Below are 16,796 nucleotides of genomic sequence, written 5' to 3'. Positions count from 1 at the left end.
AGAGCACGTTTGACTTAGGAAGCTAAGTGCATGGAAAAAAACTGGACAGAAAACGACCTATTCCTTCTGAAAAGGCGATTAATCCGCTTTTTGTCTCTAGACGCAGAGTTTGAGTGATATACCGCTAATGTCAAATGAAAAAGGTGAGTACATATGAAATCATATCAACTCATGCTTGTGTTAGAAGCTAGCAAGCATGATGTAGAGTTGGCAAGCTTTCAGTTTATGTCACAAGCATTTCTCAGTATCATTTGAGGGATATAAGTACTATTTTATGGTACTTTTTTTTAAACCTCCGCTCCGCTGCAACTATGGCTTTATGTACAACACATGAATCATCATGCTTTTAAAGTTCATCATATGTTGTGTGCTTAAAATATATTCATCTGTCAGTAATAACAATCTGATAATAGTAAAACACTCACTGGAGTCAGTATTTTGGGGTACTTTTACATTTGATACTTGTAACACATTTTGCTGATAATATTTACACACTTTTACTTACGTTTTATTTTCATTGCATGACATTTAGCTACTTGTAATGGAGTATTTTCACAGGGTGGTTTTGCTACTTTTACTTTTTTACTTAAGTAAATGACATAAATACTTCTTCCACCCTTGGTCAATGCGAAGGTCATTTATTGATTAATTTCCACTAATGTAACTGTAACTGATTTCAGAGTTGTCACTGTCTGTACACTACAGCTGAAATGTAATATGTCAGTTATTAATCAGTTACTGAGAGAATTAACTGGCAACTATTTATATAGTTGATTGTTAGTCTTATTTTTAAGCTTCTCAAATGAGAATGTTTTTGTTTTTTTTCTTCTGTGATAGTAATCAACAATAAACTGGGTTATGGGGCCACTGCTCTGACAAAACAAGTTTCTTAAATATTTCAACTTGAGCTTTGAAAAATTGTGATGCACATTTTTTGACATTTGATTGACTTTACAATTGATTAATTTATCATTAAAATAATGGGCAGGCTCACCAATAATCTTTATTTGCAGCCATGTCCACATGCTACTCATGTGACCCGGCTCTCTTTCAAACAATTCAGCAGAATGTCACCTAAAAGACCTACCATAGTGAACCCTTTTGTCAACCCCCATGCCTCTCTGCCTCACTGTTCTCCAGCAGATCCAACCATGCCGCTCCAGTTTGTGTATAGCAACCAGGACTTTGTTGCAGATGTGCATTGGAACAGTGGGAACAGACATGGGATCGCCTCACCGCCAGCAAAGTTTGACACGACCATCCAAGCCGGCTGGACAGACAGGATGAACAGGGGGCTCTTCCGCTACCATCTGGGTGATTTACAAACCCGGATCCTGCCAGGCCCATATGGCTATGTGGCCCAGCTGAATATTGAAAGAGGAATAGAGAGAAGGAAGCCTCAGGAGATACTTAGTATTCAGCAGGATTTCAATGGCAAGCAGTTTAATTTTAACAAAATCAATCCAGAAGAAATCATAATTGAAATGATAAAGGACGTTGAGGGAGGAATTGAAAAGGGGCCGTTGCATGAAGACTGCCGGATGGTTGTGCTGGTCAATGTCAGCCCTTTGGAGTTTGGTCACTGTCTCTTGGTTCCAGATCCGTCACGCTGTTTCCCACAGGTCATGACAAGTTTCGCCATCCAAGCTGGTATTGAAGCTGTGCTCCTGAGCTGCGATCCTGGCTTCCGTGTGGGTTTCAATAGTCTGGGAGCATTTGCGTCCGTCAATCATTTACACCTACATGGGTATTACCTGGATCATGAGCTCAAGATAGAATCTGTGCCGGTCAAGCCTCTGGTTCCTGGGAAGAGCTTCTATCGTTTGTTGGACTTTCCTGCAGGCTTTTTGTTTTACACAGAATCTGAGACAGTGGAGAAAGTTGCCGAAGCCATCTGTCAAGTCACAGACTTTCTTGTGGACGGTAATATTGCTCACAATCTGTTCTTGACAAGAGGGTGTCCACCCTGTGATCGCACTCAGAACAAAAAGGACCAGTGTTCAAGAAAAGGTGTTCGTATCGCTGTATGGCCCAGAACATCGTGCTTCGGTGCCAAAGAGGAATCTGCCTTCAATGTCGCTCTCTGTGAGCTCGCTGGACATTTACCATTCAAGAACAAGAAGGACTATGAGGTCATTTCTGAGAAAGATGTAATCGATATCATCCAGAGGTATCTTCTGCCTGAATCAGAGTTCAACACGGTTCAACAGCAGCTTACTCATCATTTGATGGCTTTATAAAGTATGGAAGTTAAAATCCTGTGCTGGAGTTCAAATCAACTAAGTTAGAAGCTACACATTCACAATGAGTTTAGGTTGTTGGTGACTTCAGCTAAGAAAATTTGGATCTTTACACTGGATTATACTTGTGGGGCTGTACTGAATCCTTCCTGCATCTTGCCTAAATATAACACTGGATGTGCACAAATTACTATTTAATGGACTAATGGATGTGCTGTATTAAAAGTGTTTTTAAATAAAATGGCAAAATATTTTTTTATTTTAAATTATAAAAGCTTTTTTATTTTATTTTTTATTGAGTGAGTTGTGTGTGTGTGTGTGTGTGTGCAAGCCACTCCAACACACATGTTGGCTTTTCAAAGCAGGAGAAGCACATGTGTGATTAATAACATAATTATTCCATACATCTAACTTGGTGTTCAAACTGAAAGGTATTCGTATGTCATACTAGCTCGCTGGCATCATTAATGTCATTTGTTACACCTGTGCTTTTCCTGTGAAGAGAAGTCAGAATATCCGTAGTGAAAACAAATGATGAACACCCTCAGCAGCAGGAGGCTGAGGTGAGAGGATTTTACATATTAATAATACTAAAATGTTTAGGAAACAGGATGAATTGCCATTAGGTCGTTCTCTTGCCAGAATATGATGATTCAACAAAAGAGTTGTGTCAACTGTAAATCCCTGATGATGTTGACAACAGTGCGTGTGTGAAAGATGGAGCAAGACTCCTAAATGGAAAAAGGAGGTAAGAATTAAGGCATTTGTTCTAGGGTCCAAAATGACTTTCTACTTTAGCACTGTTTGATTTTTATCTCCAGAATTCTTTGTCCATGGCATCTACACTACTTTTTGCTAACAAAATCACACAATTCATGTTTAACAACAGCTGTCAATCAAGCACAGTCTTGAGTAGAGGTTTAATCAGTGACAATAATAAGAAACACCTGTGTGTGTGTGTGTAAAAAACCCTCAGAACACAGGGGAGTAAGTAAAACAGTGGGAAACTTACATTATGCAGGTTAATAAATTACAGAAATGAAGCTATGAGGTCATCGAGCAGTTTCAGCACTGTGTATTTGCCTTTGATTTTATTTGGTTAAAAGGTTTTTTTTTTATGTTCCACTTCCCCACAGCAAAGGACCTCAGTCACATGATAAAATACTCAAACACCCACATTTACACGCAATTTGCATTATTGACTGGCAAGAAAGATTTGGAATGTTTACTGTTTAGAATTGAAAGTCATTTCAGATGAGTTGTCTATGAGCGTTATGAAAGGGGAAAAAGGAAAGGCAGGTCTATTAAATGCAGATCTAAATAAAACAGGGGAGGAGTAGCACAGCACACTACCCTGAATTAACATTTAAATCCAAAATGTTGAAGGGTAGGCCCAGCTCTCTCCAAAGACGGTTAAATAGTGGATGCTGTCCATTGGCTCTCCCGCTGGAAAAGATGACAGTGATTATGGTCTCTGTGCTTTGCTGAGTGAGGAAAGTCCACCTGCACCTCCCTCATTACCACTAGTGAGTTGCCCTTGAGCAAGGCCTTTAACAACAACTGTTCCAGTGAGGCTGCTCAGGGGCCAGCAGTTCATCTGGACAGCTTCCTTTGTTGAAGTTGTGCTTAAGCTCTGAGTATAACTGCACTCAATTAATAAAAGTTAAAAATAACAGAGGAAAGCCATGGTCAGACATAGTTAAAAAACATTATGCACATATAGAACTTAAGTCATGTATTATTTCTTTAACATAAGTCACTGCCAAAAACTGACCCCACATGTCTTCCCTTATTATGAAGAAAATGCAAGATACAAGAGCTGCTTCAACAAGCCTGGCAGCGGTGCTCAGATCAAGGGAGATCAAAGCTACACATCATCCCCGAAGAGCATATCATCTGCCAGAACTACATCTCCAAGGCAGCAGTGCCAAGCCGAGCAGTAAGATCAATGTGCATACCTGCTCACTTGTTTTAATCAGGTTCCTCGTTGTCGAGCTATAGCTCAAGCTGCTGACATGCTCATTTTATCCTGGTGAGTTAATGATTCAACCAGACATTTACTTTTGCAGTTATTTTATTCTGCTTCAGTGCAGTGTCTTCAGATATTTTACTGGCAAATCACAAAATGCCTACTACAGTCCAGTAGATTATACATGTTCCTTGCAGCACTTATTCAAATAATTAGCACAAAACGTTTGCAGCAATAAACGCTAAAACTGTCTATGGAAAAAAATACAAAGGAATTTCATCTGGGATAAATCTTTAATCTTATTAGTCATAAATCTTTTTACTCAAAATGACGCTTATACTTTTTTGTGCTCTAAGTGGAGGGAAGAGTGTCCCTGGAAAAGAAAACACTGTCTAGCTTGTTGGTGTCACCTTTTCAATAGGAGTAAGTGACATATCTGTTATAATAGCTGTAATGTCCAAAAGGGTTTGCAGATCTGCTCTAGCAAATGTTTTAATAGATTTCTTCATTTTAATTTATTTTAGCGATGAAAGTGAAAATTATTATAATTGTCTATTGTATTCTTGATCCATAACAATTGTATTGGTCTCACTTCAACAACTTTACTGGATTATGTAAACAATACAATAAACAGCTTTTTTTCTGCTGTGTTTTCTCAAGTCCGTTGACCTTCCTTACATAATATGTATGTACAGAACAGGACATGTCTGCATCACATTTACTATCTTCATTAGGCAGCGTGTTTGTATTCATTCACTATTTTTCTACTGTAAAAGTTACGTAGGGCAAACAGTAGTGAGAGAGTTTACTCTAGCTGGTACACCAACAAAGTTAAAGACTGAGAAAGGGCCAAACGCATCAGGGGAATCTTGTCCAGTCAAGCAGGAGTTACCTAAAAGACCCGTAGCAGCCTGTATTTGACCAAGGGATTGTTTACACTATCCCTAAAGTTTGTCATTTTAACCGCTATTTGCCCAGCATCTGCTCACTGCTGAGAAATAGTCCAGCACAAAATACCTCCATTAAGCTTCAATTACACTTTGTTTGATGCATACAATAAACATACAAGGTACTGAGCTTAAGAAATCATGTGGGTCTTTTTTTTTTCTGTTTTCCCCTTTTCCAGTTTTTATGCTAAGCTAAGCTAACCTGCTACTGGCTCCATCCACATATTTACCGTCCGGTCAGGAGCGTGATATAAATCTTCTCATCCTACTCTCACAGACGCAGGGCTTGGCATGATTTTATCAAGCAACTCAACTGAATCTGTTGAGTTGAAGTTACTACACGTTTACAAATGGAAACTCTTCCAAGAGAGTGTATTTTTATAATTTGCTGAGCCACAAAGTTTTCATAACCATAGTTTAATTGTTCCAGTTGTAAAAACTATACCTTATTTTTATATTACCCAAATGTCGTGATTTAGTAATTATTTTAGCAAATAAACTAAAGAAAAGGTTTAAATGTCAAATACAATGGATTTTGTATAGTGTGCCCATACAACAGTGCAGAAAGAACTAGACTTTAGTCAAAAAACATGGACCCTTGCTTTATCATTGAACCCTGCGTCTGTGATGGTCGACTGAGTCAAACCTGTTGTGCATCTTTCTAATGGGGCATGGAAATGCATTATTTACAGTTGGTGCTTCACAGGTTCAGCCCTGTAGAGGAGATGATGACTTTCCCACCCTCTGACTGGTAGTAAGAAAAGGACAATTGTGCCCTAGAAGCCTTTACTATAGAGATAAACTTAATATGTTATACTTATAACAAGTAGCCTTCTTTCTCCTGTTTGATCAGGATCAGATGAATGTTTCCTCTGTCCTTTACCACAAATCCTTAGGATCAGTAGAACTTTACTTTACAATACCATGTTTTCATTGTGTGATGATTAAACTCTACTTCACAAAATGCTGGCAAAAAATATGGAATTAAATTATTATAAAGAAGTAAGATGCATCTCCATTTAAAGATGTGTCACCACCGGAAAAAATGTCCATACCAAGTTACTCCCTCCAATAATGGAGGGAGTGACTGGGGGAGTGTCTTCATATTAAAGCAAACACCCATCTTCACTTGTGCATAAGATGCTCAGGGCCTTTAAAGTCACTTCTGCAGAGAACAGCACATAGCAATCATTCAACTGCTGCTCTTACAGCTTTGATTACAAAAGATCAAGAATAGCCCAACACAATGGGCTGTGTTCAAAGCTTCAGGGAATTGTGCGACCGTCAAAAAAATACTAATGTTCGCATCAGTCTCCCAGCAGTTTGCATCGTGTGGCAAACAGCCATGATCATCTTGTTTGGGATTTTTATCCGCTACAATGAAGAATCGGATCCACACTGGATAGAGTACAGAAAAGAACAAAATATATCAAGTGACATAGAGAACGACTTCTACTTCAGATATCCAAGTAAGTCATTTCATTAGATTTTGTTTTTCTTCTCTCTCTACTATACTCTCTTTTTTCTCCAAATGTTTACTATCTTAATCATATCTTTTTTTTTATTTGTTAATATAGCAACCCTAGCAATTCTTAACTTAATATCTATCTTTTTTCATCCACATTGCTGCGCATTTAGCTTTTTGTTTATAATTTTATTCATTTTTGTCTTGTATTTAATTGACAAATGGATGTACTGTATTCACTAGTGTTAATAAAATGGCAAAAGATTTTTTATTTTAAATTCTAAAAGTTTTTTTGGTATTTATTGAGTGAGTTGTGTGTGGGAATCAAGTAACAACACACGTTGGCTTTTAAAAGCAGGAGAAGCACACATTTGATTAATAACATAAATAATCTCTACATCTAACTTGGTGTTCAAACGAAAAGGATTTGTTCATGCCGACTCGCTGGCATCGTTAATGTCAATTGTTACACCTGTGCTTTTCCTGTAAAGAGAAGTCAGAATATCCATAGTGAAAAAAACCTATGATGCAAAGTTTATTGATTTAAATAACAAAATGGATATAGAGATATATTTTTCCAATGCATTGATAACCCTGTTGATTGGAGATGAGTCTACATCAGTTGTCATTTAAGGACAACACTCTCAGCAGCAGGAGGCTGAGGTGAGAGGATTTTATATATTAATAATACTAAAATGTTTAGGAAACAGGATGTGTTGCCATTAGGTCGCTCTCTTGTCACAAGACTATATGTGTATGTTGAAATGTCACACTGGGAAAAGCTCAGGTGTGAGTAATACAATTAATGATGGCTGATTTTCCATTAAGCTGTTCCAGTTTCAGGGTTGTGATATTGTGCACGCTGGCTCACGATCACGTTGTTATGACTAACTGAGTTTATTAACATTGATGCAGGATGAATCTGAGTGAGGAAAGTCCACCTGCACCTCCCTCATTACCACTAGGGAGTTGCCCTTGAGCAAGACCTTTAACCCCCTACCATAAACTGAGAATACATATTTGTGTTCAAATAGAGGACACCTCTCTAAATGGCTTACCTTGATAGCTAATTTTGCAGAATCCTTGTTTAATTTCTTTATTTTGATAATACATTGCCTCCAATTTGATCTGGATGTGGAATTCCCTGCCTTTTCCTCCCCTTTTCTATTATTTCTACCACTTCCCATCCTCTTCCTCATCTCTCCTTTCTTATGTCCAAGGTTTCCAGGATGTCCATGTGATGATCTTTGTTGGATTTGGCTTCCTGATGACGTTTCTTAAACGCTACAGCTTCGGCGCGGTGGGTTTCAACTTCCTCATCGCAGCTTTTGGCCTCCAATGGGCGCTGCTGATGCAAGGCTGGTTCCACTCCCTGGACTACAATGATGGAAAGATCAAAATTGGAATTGAAAAGTGATTGTTCTGTTTTATTCTCAATCAAAATGCTCATGTTTTTGTATTTTCTTTAGAATCTTCCTTTCATCTTATTCTTTTTAATTTTGATGAATGTATTCAACGCAACCAAAAACAGAAACTTGTGGTTTAAGTACAATATACAAAAGGCCACGACCGTGAGAATCACTGCCAAGCAAATTATGCTATTTAGCTATAGTCCTTTTGTTTAATTTCTAGGAAATATGTCTGATAGGAATATGTTTACACTTGTATGTTTTCAATAGGAAAAAACAGACATGAATACACAACTAGGTGGAGAAACCAGTCTAACTGGCAGGATCTCGTAAAGATATTTCCATGTGGATTCAGTTTTTGTGGTATCAGTAGCTGGAAGGTAAACAGAAACTCAGACTACTGAGAAGATGATACCTTAGAAATGCAGCCACATCACTGTAAACATATCTGATTGCAGTATGAGAGAAAGAATGACAAAGAGTAGGATAACTAGATAAGTTTATGATTGCCTCAGTGCTCAACATGACATCATTCCTAACGGTTGTACTCTTTAAATAGTTTACTGTTGTTTAATAGGTGCATCCTTAGCCATTAATACTGTCTAATATTTGAGCAGAACCGAATACAACTGATTTCCATATTGCCTTCTTTTGTCCGCTACGTTTTGACCTTTTTTCCTTTCTCAGCATGATCAACGCTGACTTCTGCGTGGCGGGGTGCTTGATAGCCTTCGGGGCGGTGCTTGGTAAAGTCAGTGCAGTCCAGCTGCTGGTTATGACCCTGTTTGGGGTCACATTGTTTGCTGTGGAGGAATATATTATCCTAGATCTCATACATGTAAGTTGAAACAATCATTTTATTTTAATATAATTTGGCTGTATCAATAAAGCGGAAGAGAACATATCTCACGGTTTAGCTGACAATGTTTTTACAACTTTCCCAACATACCAACAGCAGGTTGAATGTAGTTCTGTATGTATGTGTATTTATGGTTTAGCTGCTCTATGATTCTGCAGCCGAGCTTTCCCCTAAATCCTTTGACTCACAAATGGGTAGATTTTACTTATGTTCTGTAAATAATGACACCTTGCAGCTGCTAAGTAACAACTAAGTTCATAATATTATTATAGCTGTACTACTAATGCTGTTATATGCTTCCCTGAAGGCCAAAGATGCTGGAGGCTCCATGGTGATCCACACATTTGGAGGTTACTATGGTCTCTCCGTCTCGTGGATGCTCTATCGGCCAAACCTGAACCAGAGCAGTCGTCTGCAGGGCTCCGTCTATCACTCAGATGTGTTCGCCATGATTGGTGAGCGTGATTTAATAAAACACTTACTTTCCCAATACTTCTTGTTATTCTGGAGGCACTGTGGATCTGCTGGATTTTAAAGGTCCACCCTGCTTTCTGCGTAGGGACCCTCTTCCTGTGGATGTTCTGGCCCAGCTTCAACTCAGCCATTACAGACCACGGTGACGGCCAACACAGAGCAGCCATGAACACATACCTGGCTTTGGCCTCAACTGTGCTCACTACTGTCGCCATCTCGAGCCTCTTCCAGAAGCATGGAAAACTAGACATGGTAACATCCAGCACTGTTTTGTTTTTTTATGTCAGTCACGAACACTCATAAAGTTGAGCAATTATGTATGATGGACATGATAATATGAGGTGTTTGTATTTGTCAAGCTGACAGTACTTGAAATAGATCGCCTTGTTAGATTGGTGAACACGACATGCAAAGGCTTTTGTGCACCACCTGAACAAACTAAAACTTAACTTTGTCAAGAAGTGACTGGATGCATACTCTGTTTCATCTGATACAGTCAACACACCATTCAGAAAATTGAGTTTAAACTGATACACAATTTATTCTGTGACTAACAAATGCATTTTTTTCTGCATGCCTTTTTCAGGTCCACATCCAGAACTCCACTCTTGCTGGAGGTGTTGCAGTAGGAACTGCAGCCGAGTTCATGCTGATGCCTTACGGGTCTCTGATCGTAGGATTCATCTGTGGCATCATCTCCACACTGGGATATGTCTACCTCACGGTATGGTATTTATCTGGTTTATTGTGATATAGCTATCATGAGATAAGCCTCACTTAAGTTTTTGAAAGTGTTCATTAGGCCATCCAGGCAATTGACAAAAGAAGTGAACCAATTTGAATGAAAATACAAAACCCTTAGAGTCTCCACAAACATATAAAAAGTTACTGAACCAACATATTTAACTTGCTGATTACTTTTTATCGATGCTTTTCTTCGCTGAGTTATAGTTAATAACATAGCACATTATTTGTTTTACCTCATTGCTTTTGCTGCTTTTAAGTGAACTCTCAGTCTTAACTAAGTCAAATTAAACTGTTAAGATGTTTAAGTAAACTCAGTTAATTCTAATTCTCTTTTTATCAGCCTTTCATGGAGAAGCACCTTAAGATCCAGGACACGTGTGGAATCCATAACTTGCATGCCATGCCAGGAGTCATCGGTGGCATTGTGGGAGCCATTACTGCCGCAGCTGCAACAACGTCTGTTTATGGTGCTGAGGGGTGAGTGGTCCTTGCTGACGAATAGAGAGGTCCAGGTAACTCTCACTTTTTTAATAGATAGACGAGTATCAACCAGTAAAGGAATATTTGAGTTATTTGGCCAAATACGGTCTTTTGTTCTGAATAACATTGTTAGTTCTACTTTTTTTCTGTATTGAAGGCTCATTAACACCTTTGACTTTGAGGGTGAATTCAAAGACAGGGTACCCACAGTGCAGGGTGGTCACCAGGCTGCGGCCCTTTGTGTGGCCATCTGCTTTGGTGTGGGCGGAGGTATTCTTGTCGGTAAGTAAACAGCCCTTCGGTGTGACCATATAACAGAAACTATCCAGTATGTACTGTAAATAACTGTGACCTTCGCACGTAGTAGATGACAGACTGTGTGTTGGGATAATGACTTCATTTGTATTCTCAGGCTGTATTTTAAGATTACCTATATGGGGAGATCCTGCAGATGACAGTTGTTTTGATGATGAGCACTACTGGGAGGTGAGAAACTATTCTTTACAATCATAAAGAGTTTTTCACAGTTTTAATGTCAATATCACTTCAGATCATCTCAGTCAGACGTTTCATCCCACAGAACCTGTGAGTTGCCCAGAAAAAATACCAAATTTGTTATAGTTCAATGATTTTTATTTGAGTTGTGTTTTTTCTGATGTTTGACAAATGCACTTCTGTTAAAATGGATTTCACTAAATGAAATTTAGGAATCATTAGGGCCAAACGGTCACAATGGACCCTGTTTGGTCGGCAGCAACATTCAGCTGCTCTAGTTAATCTGGTGCAAACCGATCTGATCGGAAGAATTTCGGTATTTTTTTATTGTGACGATCGAGTCGAGACCAAGTCCATCAGTGATGCATCACCAGAGATACTCAAAAGGAAAAACTTTTAATATATTCATTCATTCATTCATTCATTCATACCAAATATTAATATCAATGTTTACACATCTTTGCTCTTATGTTTATATAAATATGAAAACAGACTTTGATTTACAGGCTAGACATACATTTTCCCAGTCATTGTGTACAGTTGGGCTGTTAGGAAGTGGGTACCGTCATTGTGCCACCTCTATTTACAAAGGAATGGTTCATCATTTTCCATTTATTGACACTAACAAGGTCACATAGCGTCATACATCTATTTGTTGATTGATCATGCGGTGGTCATTCTACCCCACAATCTTTATATTAAAACTCTAATTGCCCACAGCTCCCTGATGAGGAAGAGACCATCCCACCAATAATTCAGTACAACAGCCACATGCGGAACAAAGATATGTAAGTGTGCTTTTAGTTTATCTGATAACAGTGTTCCTCTGGTCATGCAGCTATGCTATTCTCACACAAAACAAACCATGCAAGAAATGCCTTTGTTGTTGGCGAATGTGTTGCATTCAGCGTCCTCTTGGTGGCAGCAGATCCAAATTTGCAGAGGCCACATGTCACTCATTGCAACCCTTTGTTGGGAATATCTATTCATGGTGTTGAATGTTACCACAGAGGCCTGCAGTGTCCCTGTCACTCAGTGCGGGCCAGATTATGAAATGCTGACGTGGATCCTGTGCTCTGTGCTTTCAAGTGAAACTCATCTGTGCTGTTTGTTGATAGGTTTTTTTTATAATACAGCTCTGCATGTGCAGCTCCTCAAAGTGACCTTGAAGTCATGTTTACTGTGGAATTAAAAATGATACTATTAGAAGAAGCTGAGCAGTCAGTGTAATCTACCCAGTAGAGTGACATAGAGCATGCAGGAACACCGACACAGCAAATCTTTGGCCGAAGAAGAAAATACATTCATGAAAACCTTGACACCACACACTGTGAGACACAACTTGTCTATGAAGTTTCATTGTTTATTACTAATTTTGTGATGCTTATTTCTTTTCAGAGTGGAGTCGAATTTCTCTATGGAGCAGACCTCACGATAGGCCTTTTACAAATGGATGCCTGTCTTTATCACACATAACCCATTTGTTTCTTTTAATCTACTATACAGAAATATTCATTTGATACAATTAATTCCCTCCAATCAAAACCTTATTTTTCATACAGTATGTCTTTTTTATTTATATTTTTAAGTGAAAAAAAATCTGCCAGTGGAATAAGATCTTTTCTGTTTTCCCAAGATATTTATTTCAGTTTAAATCAATTGATATTCAATGAAATATTGGTATTAGTGTGATTGGCATTAGCAGAGTGATTTGCCTGATTTCAAAATTTAAGGTAAATTTACCTAAAACTGCAGACTTTGTCTCTTGTTCAATACAAGATGCAGAGCAGGGATGAAACTAACTTAATCATGACCACGAAAACATAACCTTGGTTCCTTTGAGAGAAATATTTAAAACCATGTTCTGTATTATGTATGTACGTTTGCTTCAGACCCACTTGAGTTGGACTTTGCAGTGGATTTTCCACATTAGCTTTCCCAACTTTTTTTTACTGATGTAGATTTTTTTTCTGTCTGTGTGACATTCCTTTTTAATGCATTTAAAAAAATAACTTAAATAATTTTCTGTTTCTACATGGAGATGTTATGAGATTTATCTAACATGTTAGTTAATATGAATTTTAAAATCAAGAACTGTGGTATTTGTTTTGAACTAAGTTATGCTGTGACATAAAGGATGTTTGGTAACATTTACTTGGACCCACCTTCACTTAGCATTAATAAACATTATATAAACACTAAAAAAATGTCTTGTAAGACACCATGATGTATTGTTGCAACCACAGAAGAATATGTTTTTAAATTGTATTTTACTGTATTGTCATTTATTTTCATCTTTTACACCGGCCTCCCACATATTGGTGCTCACAGGAAGAGTTGCTGAAAAATATGTTAATAAACACCAAATTATGGTGTATTATAAACCAATTAATGAATGTTTATGTACTGCTTATAAATGCTAAATAGGAGGGTTGAAGTAGTGTGTCGGTGAATATTTTTATCCTCGTTATCGTTTTGACAATGAATGATTTTGTCTAAAGCAGTTTGTACACTGAGACGTTGCACAGTAAAATATTTATGTTGTGCTGTTTTGAAAAGTTTAACTGTAATGTAATTTTGAAAATCAGTAAAGTGTAATTAATACAGTGTTGTAATTGCATGACTTGTTTATTGTTACCTAATTAAGTATACACATTTTTTTAGTAATTGAATACCTTTAACCACTTTAAGAAGTCAGTTTGGCAGAACACAATGGATTAGAAACACCTCGACTTACCAATTAAAACAGGAGGAAATAAGTCGTTTCCCTCATTTAAGAGCCCTTCAGCGTCCCCTCTCTCGTGGAGTCAGGCTGAGGGTAAAGGTCACACCCTTATTGCTCTCTCGGGATACTGTGTGACCAAAAACAAACGAGAGACCAGCCTCATCCTCGTGACCTCGGGTCAAACAGCAGCAAAAGGGCAAGGTCACCGGCCGGGCTGCAAACATATGCTGGAGTCTATCAATTTAAATTGATTGCTAGAGAGAATTCCTGTGGATTCATACACAGAATATTGGTGCTATTGTTTGCACATGGCTGGGTAGAAATGTGGAGTTTCATTCTATGAGTAATAGTCTTTCAATAAATGGAGCCTGATGTCTTTAAATACAGAATTTCATTTCACTTTGCAGTTTATTTCTGTCCTTCTGTCCATCATTTTCTGATGATTCATTAATTTCCATATGGTCTGTCTTCTGTCCACTTTGCCGTGGTGTTTTTCGTTGATCGAAGGCAGGCAGCAGCTCACGGTGGGAGTGCAGATGATTCCCACACATGAGTAGCAGCAAGGAATCCATCGCTTCGTCCAGTCTCCGCGCTAACAAAGGCAGGCTTAGTGCTGTTTTCTTTTGTCATCAGTAACGTGTTTGAGTAAAGGAGGTAATGGTGCCACAAGTGCTCCAATTAAACAAGATGCAGCCCTGCTGGGAAGAAAGGCTCCCCCATTGCCCCCGATGCCTCCCAAAATACATACACACACACAAACCGGGCCTCTTCTCATCCTACCCCCATGCAGTTCCCGCCCCAACTCTGCTCATGTTTATTCATCAACCACTTACAGGGCAAAATGTGGAGGCCTATTAAAACAAAATCTCTCTTATTTATAAATGATACGGGGCCATCCTCTCTGAGGTTGACGAAGCCGAGCCTTATGGCATCATGACAGCCATGTTTGAAGATGTTTACCCTCCCTCGGACAGACACTGACCACTGATTTGACTTCTACAGGAGGAAAAAACACAAACTGTACAGGGAAAGCAGGGGGGGACTGAGAGGCCACAGAGAAGGTGGGATGGAAAAACTTGAGGAGGCAAGGGGGCATGAAAAGAGGGAGGGACAGACAGAGAATGAGGCCTCACTTTCATTGCTGATGACTGACTGCCTGCCATCCGGGCTCAATCATGATCTTTGATTGGCAGGTCGGGGGGGGACGGAGAGGGTGGGAAAGAGGGTGCAGGACAAGAGCTTAGAATGGGAGCTGCACAAAACATACTCCCATGCAGGGGGCCGCAGAGACGCTCATTAATGATAAAGAACATACCAGGGAAAGCATGTTTTCTCTGCATGTTGTTTGTAGGTTGAGATTAGTTTGTAATCTTGTGATGTAAAATGCACAGAGCACCGCAGTGCTAAGTCCAACGTGGGAGGTCGCGTCACAGCACCTGGCAGTGGCTATTTGGCTTTTTTGTTTTCTTATTTTTCAGCATCATTCTAAGAAAAACGATGTAATATGTCTAATGGTGATTATGTTGCAAATGTATTCATTTGATTGTTTTACAGTTTACACATCGGTGTCAGTCACTCTGCAGTAAAACCCCCCTGAATTCACTTTACAGTTACGAGGATCTACAGCGGTTAGAGGAGTATTCAGGGATCCATGTTCACTCCCTTATAAAGAGAGCAGTAAAAGCCTCTATTGAAAGAAACCACAAGTCCATAGAACTGGTCATAAACCATTCAAGCCCTCACCCTTTTCTCTCTATACTTAATCTGCTCACGTTTTGTGCAGCTTCAGTGTCCCCTAAAGGTTACTTCTCAGCAGGTGCATCTGACTTCCAAAACATTTCTGACCATTTAGATCTGGACTGTCTTTTTGATGCCCAATACTGGCACTTATGGAGTGCCATAATGTCACAACATCAGTCCTATCCTCATCTACAGTGGTGAAACCAACTCTGCTTTCCAATCCCATACTACCATACTATTCAGTATGCAAGAAAAATATTTAATTTTTCCCAATAAATAGCTTGTCAAATGGAATACACCAAAAATACCTGGATATCCTTGCATTTTGCTGTATGCAAGCCAGAATGCTCTTATAAATACAAGAGGGTCAAGGTCAAGTCTATTGATAAAGTAGTATTTCCCAATTGAATGCATACTGCATACAACAGTACGTACTATGTGAGAGCAGCTGCAAAATGTTTTAAAAGTAAAAAGAAAGGGTATGCAATTTGGATCGCAGTGCAAGTTCATTTATTCAATACTTGGATTTCAGAGGGGTTTTATTTCACAGATATAGCTGCAGCTTTACATTAAATAATGTATGATGAGCTTATAAAATAAAATGTATTTGCTCCTTTGTGGCTTGTGGCCTTGCTTTTTTAGTGACTACTTTTACTTGTAGTGGAATATATTTGATTTGTTTTACTGGTACATTCAGAGTACATGATCCGAGGCTACCTCTTCCACCACTGCCCATCACTTTTTTCCCCTCCTGTTTGCAACTTGCTGATGTCCCTCCTAGCTCTGGCCTCCCCAGGTATCCACAGGCCTCCCCACGCCACTAACTGTCCACAGAGGCTGCTTAAGTGTCCCTATCGGACCACAGTGGAGAGGAACAGCAGATTAACCATGATCCTATCCGCTCACCGCTAGCCCCTTCATACGCTCCGTTACACCAGCATTTATAAGGAGGAGGGGACGCCATTCAGGCCCCTGATATGAATCCCAGACGAAGGGACAAGAACAGAGCTTTCACCCCCGTTTCACAGAAAAGACCCCTTTCTGGCACCCTCTAATTCTGGTTGCTACGGGCTCCTGGGTTCAATGGTGGACTCCCGTTGAGATGGGACAAAGCCCCTCAGTCATCCGGTGATGGTTGCTAGGGGAGGCAGAATGTGTGGGGAGGGACGGGCTGCCGTTGTCCCAGACGAAATGTCTCTCTTAAGGCGGCCGAGATCTGGTGATTGACAGGTGGCTACACGCTCCA

General features: G+C 39.3%; 2 protein-coding genes across 4 annotated transcripts; both read left to right on the top strand.

The window, feature by feature from the left end:
• The first annotated feature begins 41 nt into the window (after positions 1–41).
• On the top strand, positions 42–2,452 carry gdpgp1 (GDP-D-glucose phosphorylase 1). Of its 2 annotated transcripts, none has more exons than XM_054620660.1 (2): positions 42–143; positions 1,144–2,452. In XM_054620660.1, the coding sequence occupies exons 1-2, from the start codon at positions 128–130 to the stop codon at positions 2,238–2,240; spliced, it is 1,113 nt and encodes a 370-aa protein (XP_054476635.1). In that variant the 5' UTR covers positions 42–127; the 3' UTR covers positions 2,241–2,452. The 2 variants fall into 2 exon arrangements, with proteins under 2 accessions (XP_054476635.1, XP_054476634.1); XM_054620659.1 differs by having other exon boundaries at positions 1,141–2,452.
• Positions 2,453–6,402: 3,950 nt separating this feature from the next.
• Positions 6,403–16,526, top strand: rhcgb (Rh family, C glycoprotein b). 2 transcript variants are annotated; one of them, XM_054619238.1, is made up of 11 exons: positions 6,403–6,625; positions 7,842–8,034; positions 8,718–8,868; positions 9,197–9,344; positions 9,449–9,615; positions 9,950–10,087; positions 10,451–10,587; positions 10,748–10,872; positions 11,003–11,076; positions 11,806–11,858; positions 16,502–16,526. In XM_054619238.1, the coding sequence occupies exons 1-11, from the start codon at positions 6,403–6,405 to the stop codon at positions 16,524–16,526; spliced, it is 1,434 nt and encodes a 477-aa protein (XP_054475213.1). The 2 variants fall into 2 exon arrangements, with proteins under 2 accessions (XP_054475213.1, XP_054475211.1); XM_054619236.1 differs by lacking the exon at positions 16,502–16,526 and adding an exon at positions 12,484–12,523 and having other exon boundaries at positions 11,806–11,873.
• Positions 16,527–16,796: the final 270 nt, after the last annotated feature.

Source organism: Anoplopoma fimbria, chromosome 19, assembly GCF_027596085.1.
Source record: "Anoplopoma fimbria isolate UVic2021 breed Golden Eagle Sablefish chromosome 19, Afim_UVic_2022, whole genome shotgun sequence".
In the NCBI taxonomy this organism is placed as follows: domain Eukaryota; kingdom Metazoa; phylum Chordata; class Actinopteri; order Perciformes; family Anoplopomatidae; genus Anoplopoma; species Anoplopoma fimbria.
Note: the sequence above shows the minus strand (reverse complement) of the source record. Positions and strands in the feature narration are given on the sequence as shown.

Coding starts and splice junctions, on each gene's coding strand:
- rhcgb (XM_054619236.1), top strand. CDS start 6,403: ATGGGCTGTGTTCAAAGCTTCAGGGAATTGTGCGACCGTCAAAAAAAT. Junction 8,869..9,196: donor TTATCCTAGATCTCATACAT/GTAAGTTGAAAC, acceptor GCTTCCCTGAAG/GCCAAAGATGCTGGAGGCTC. Junction 11,874..12,483: donor CACATGCGGAACAAAGATAT/GTAAGTGTGCTT, acceptor ATTTCTTTTCAG/AGTGGAGTCGAATTTCTCTA.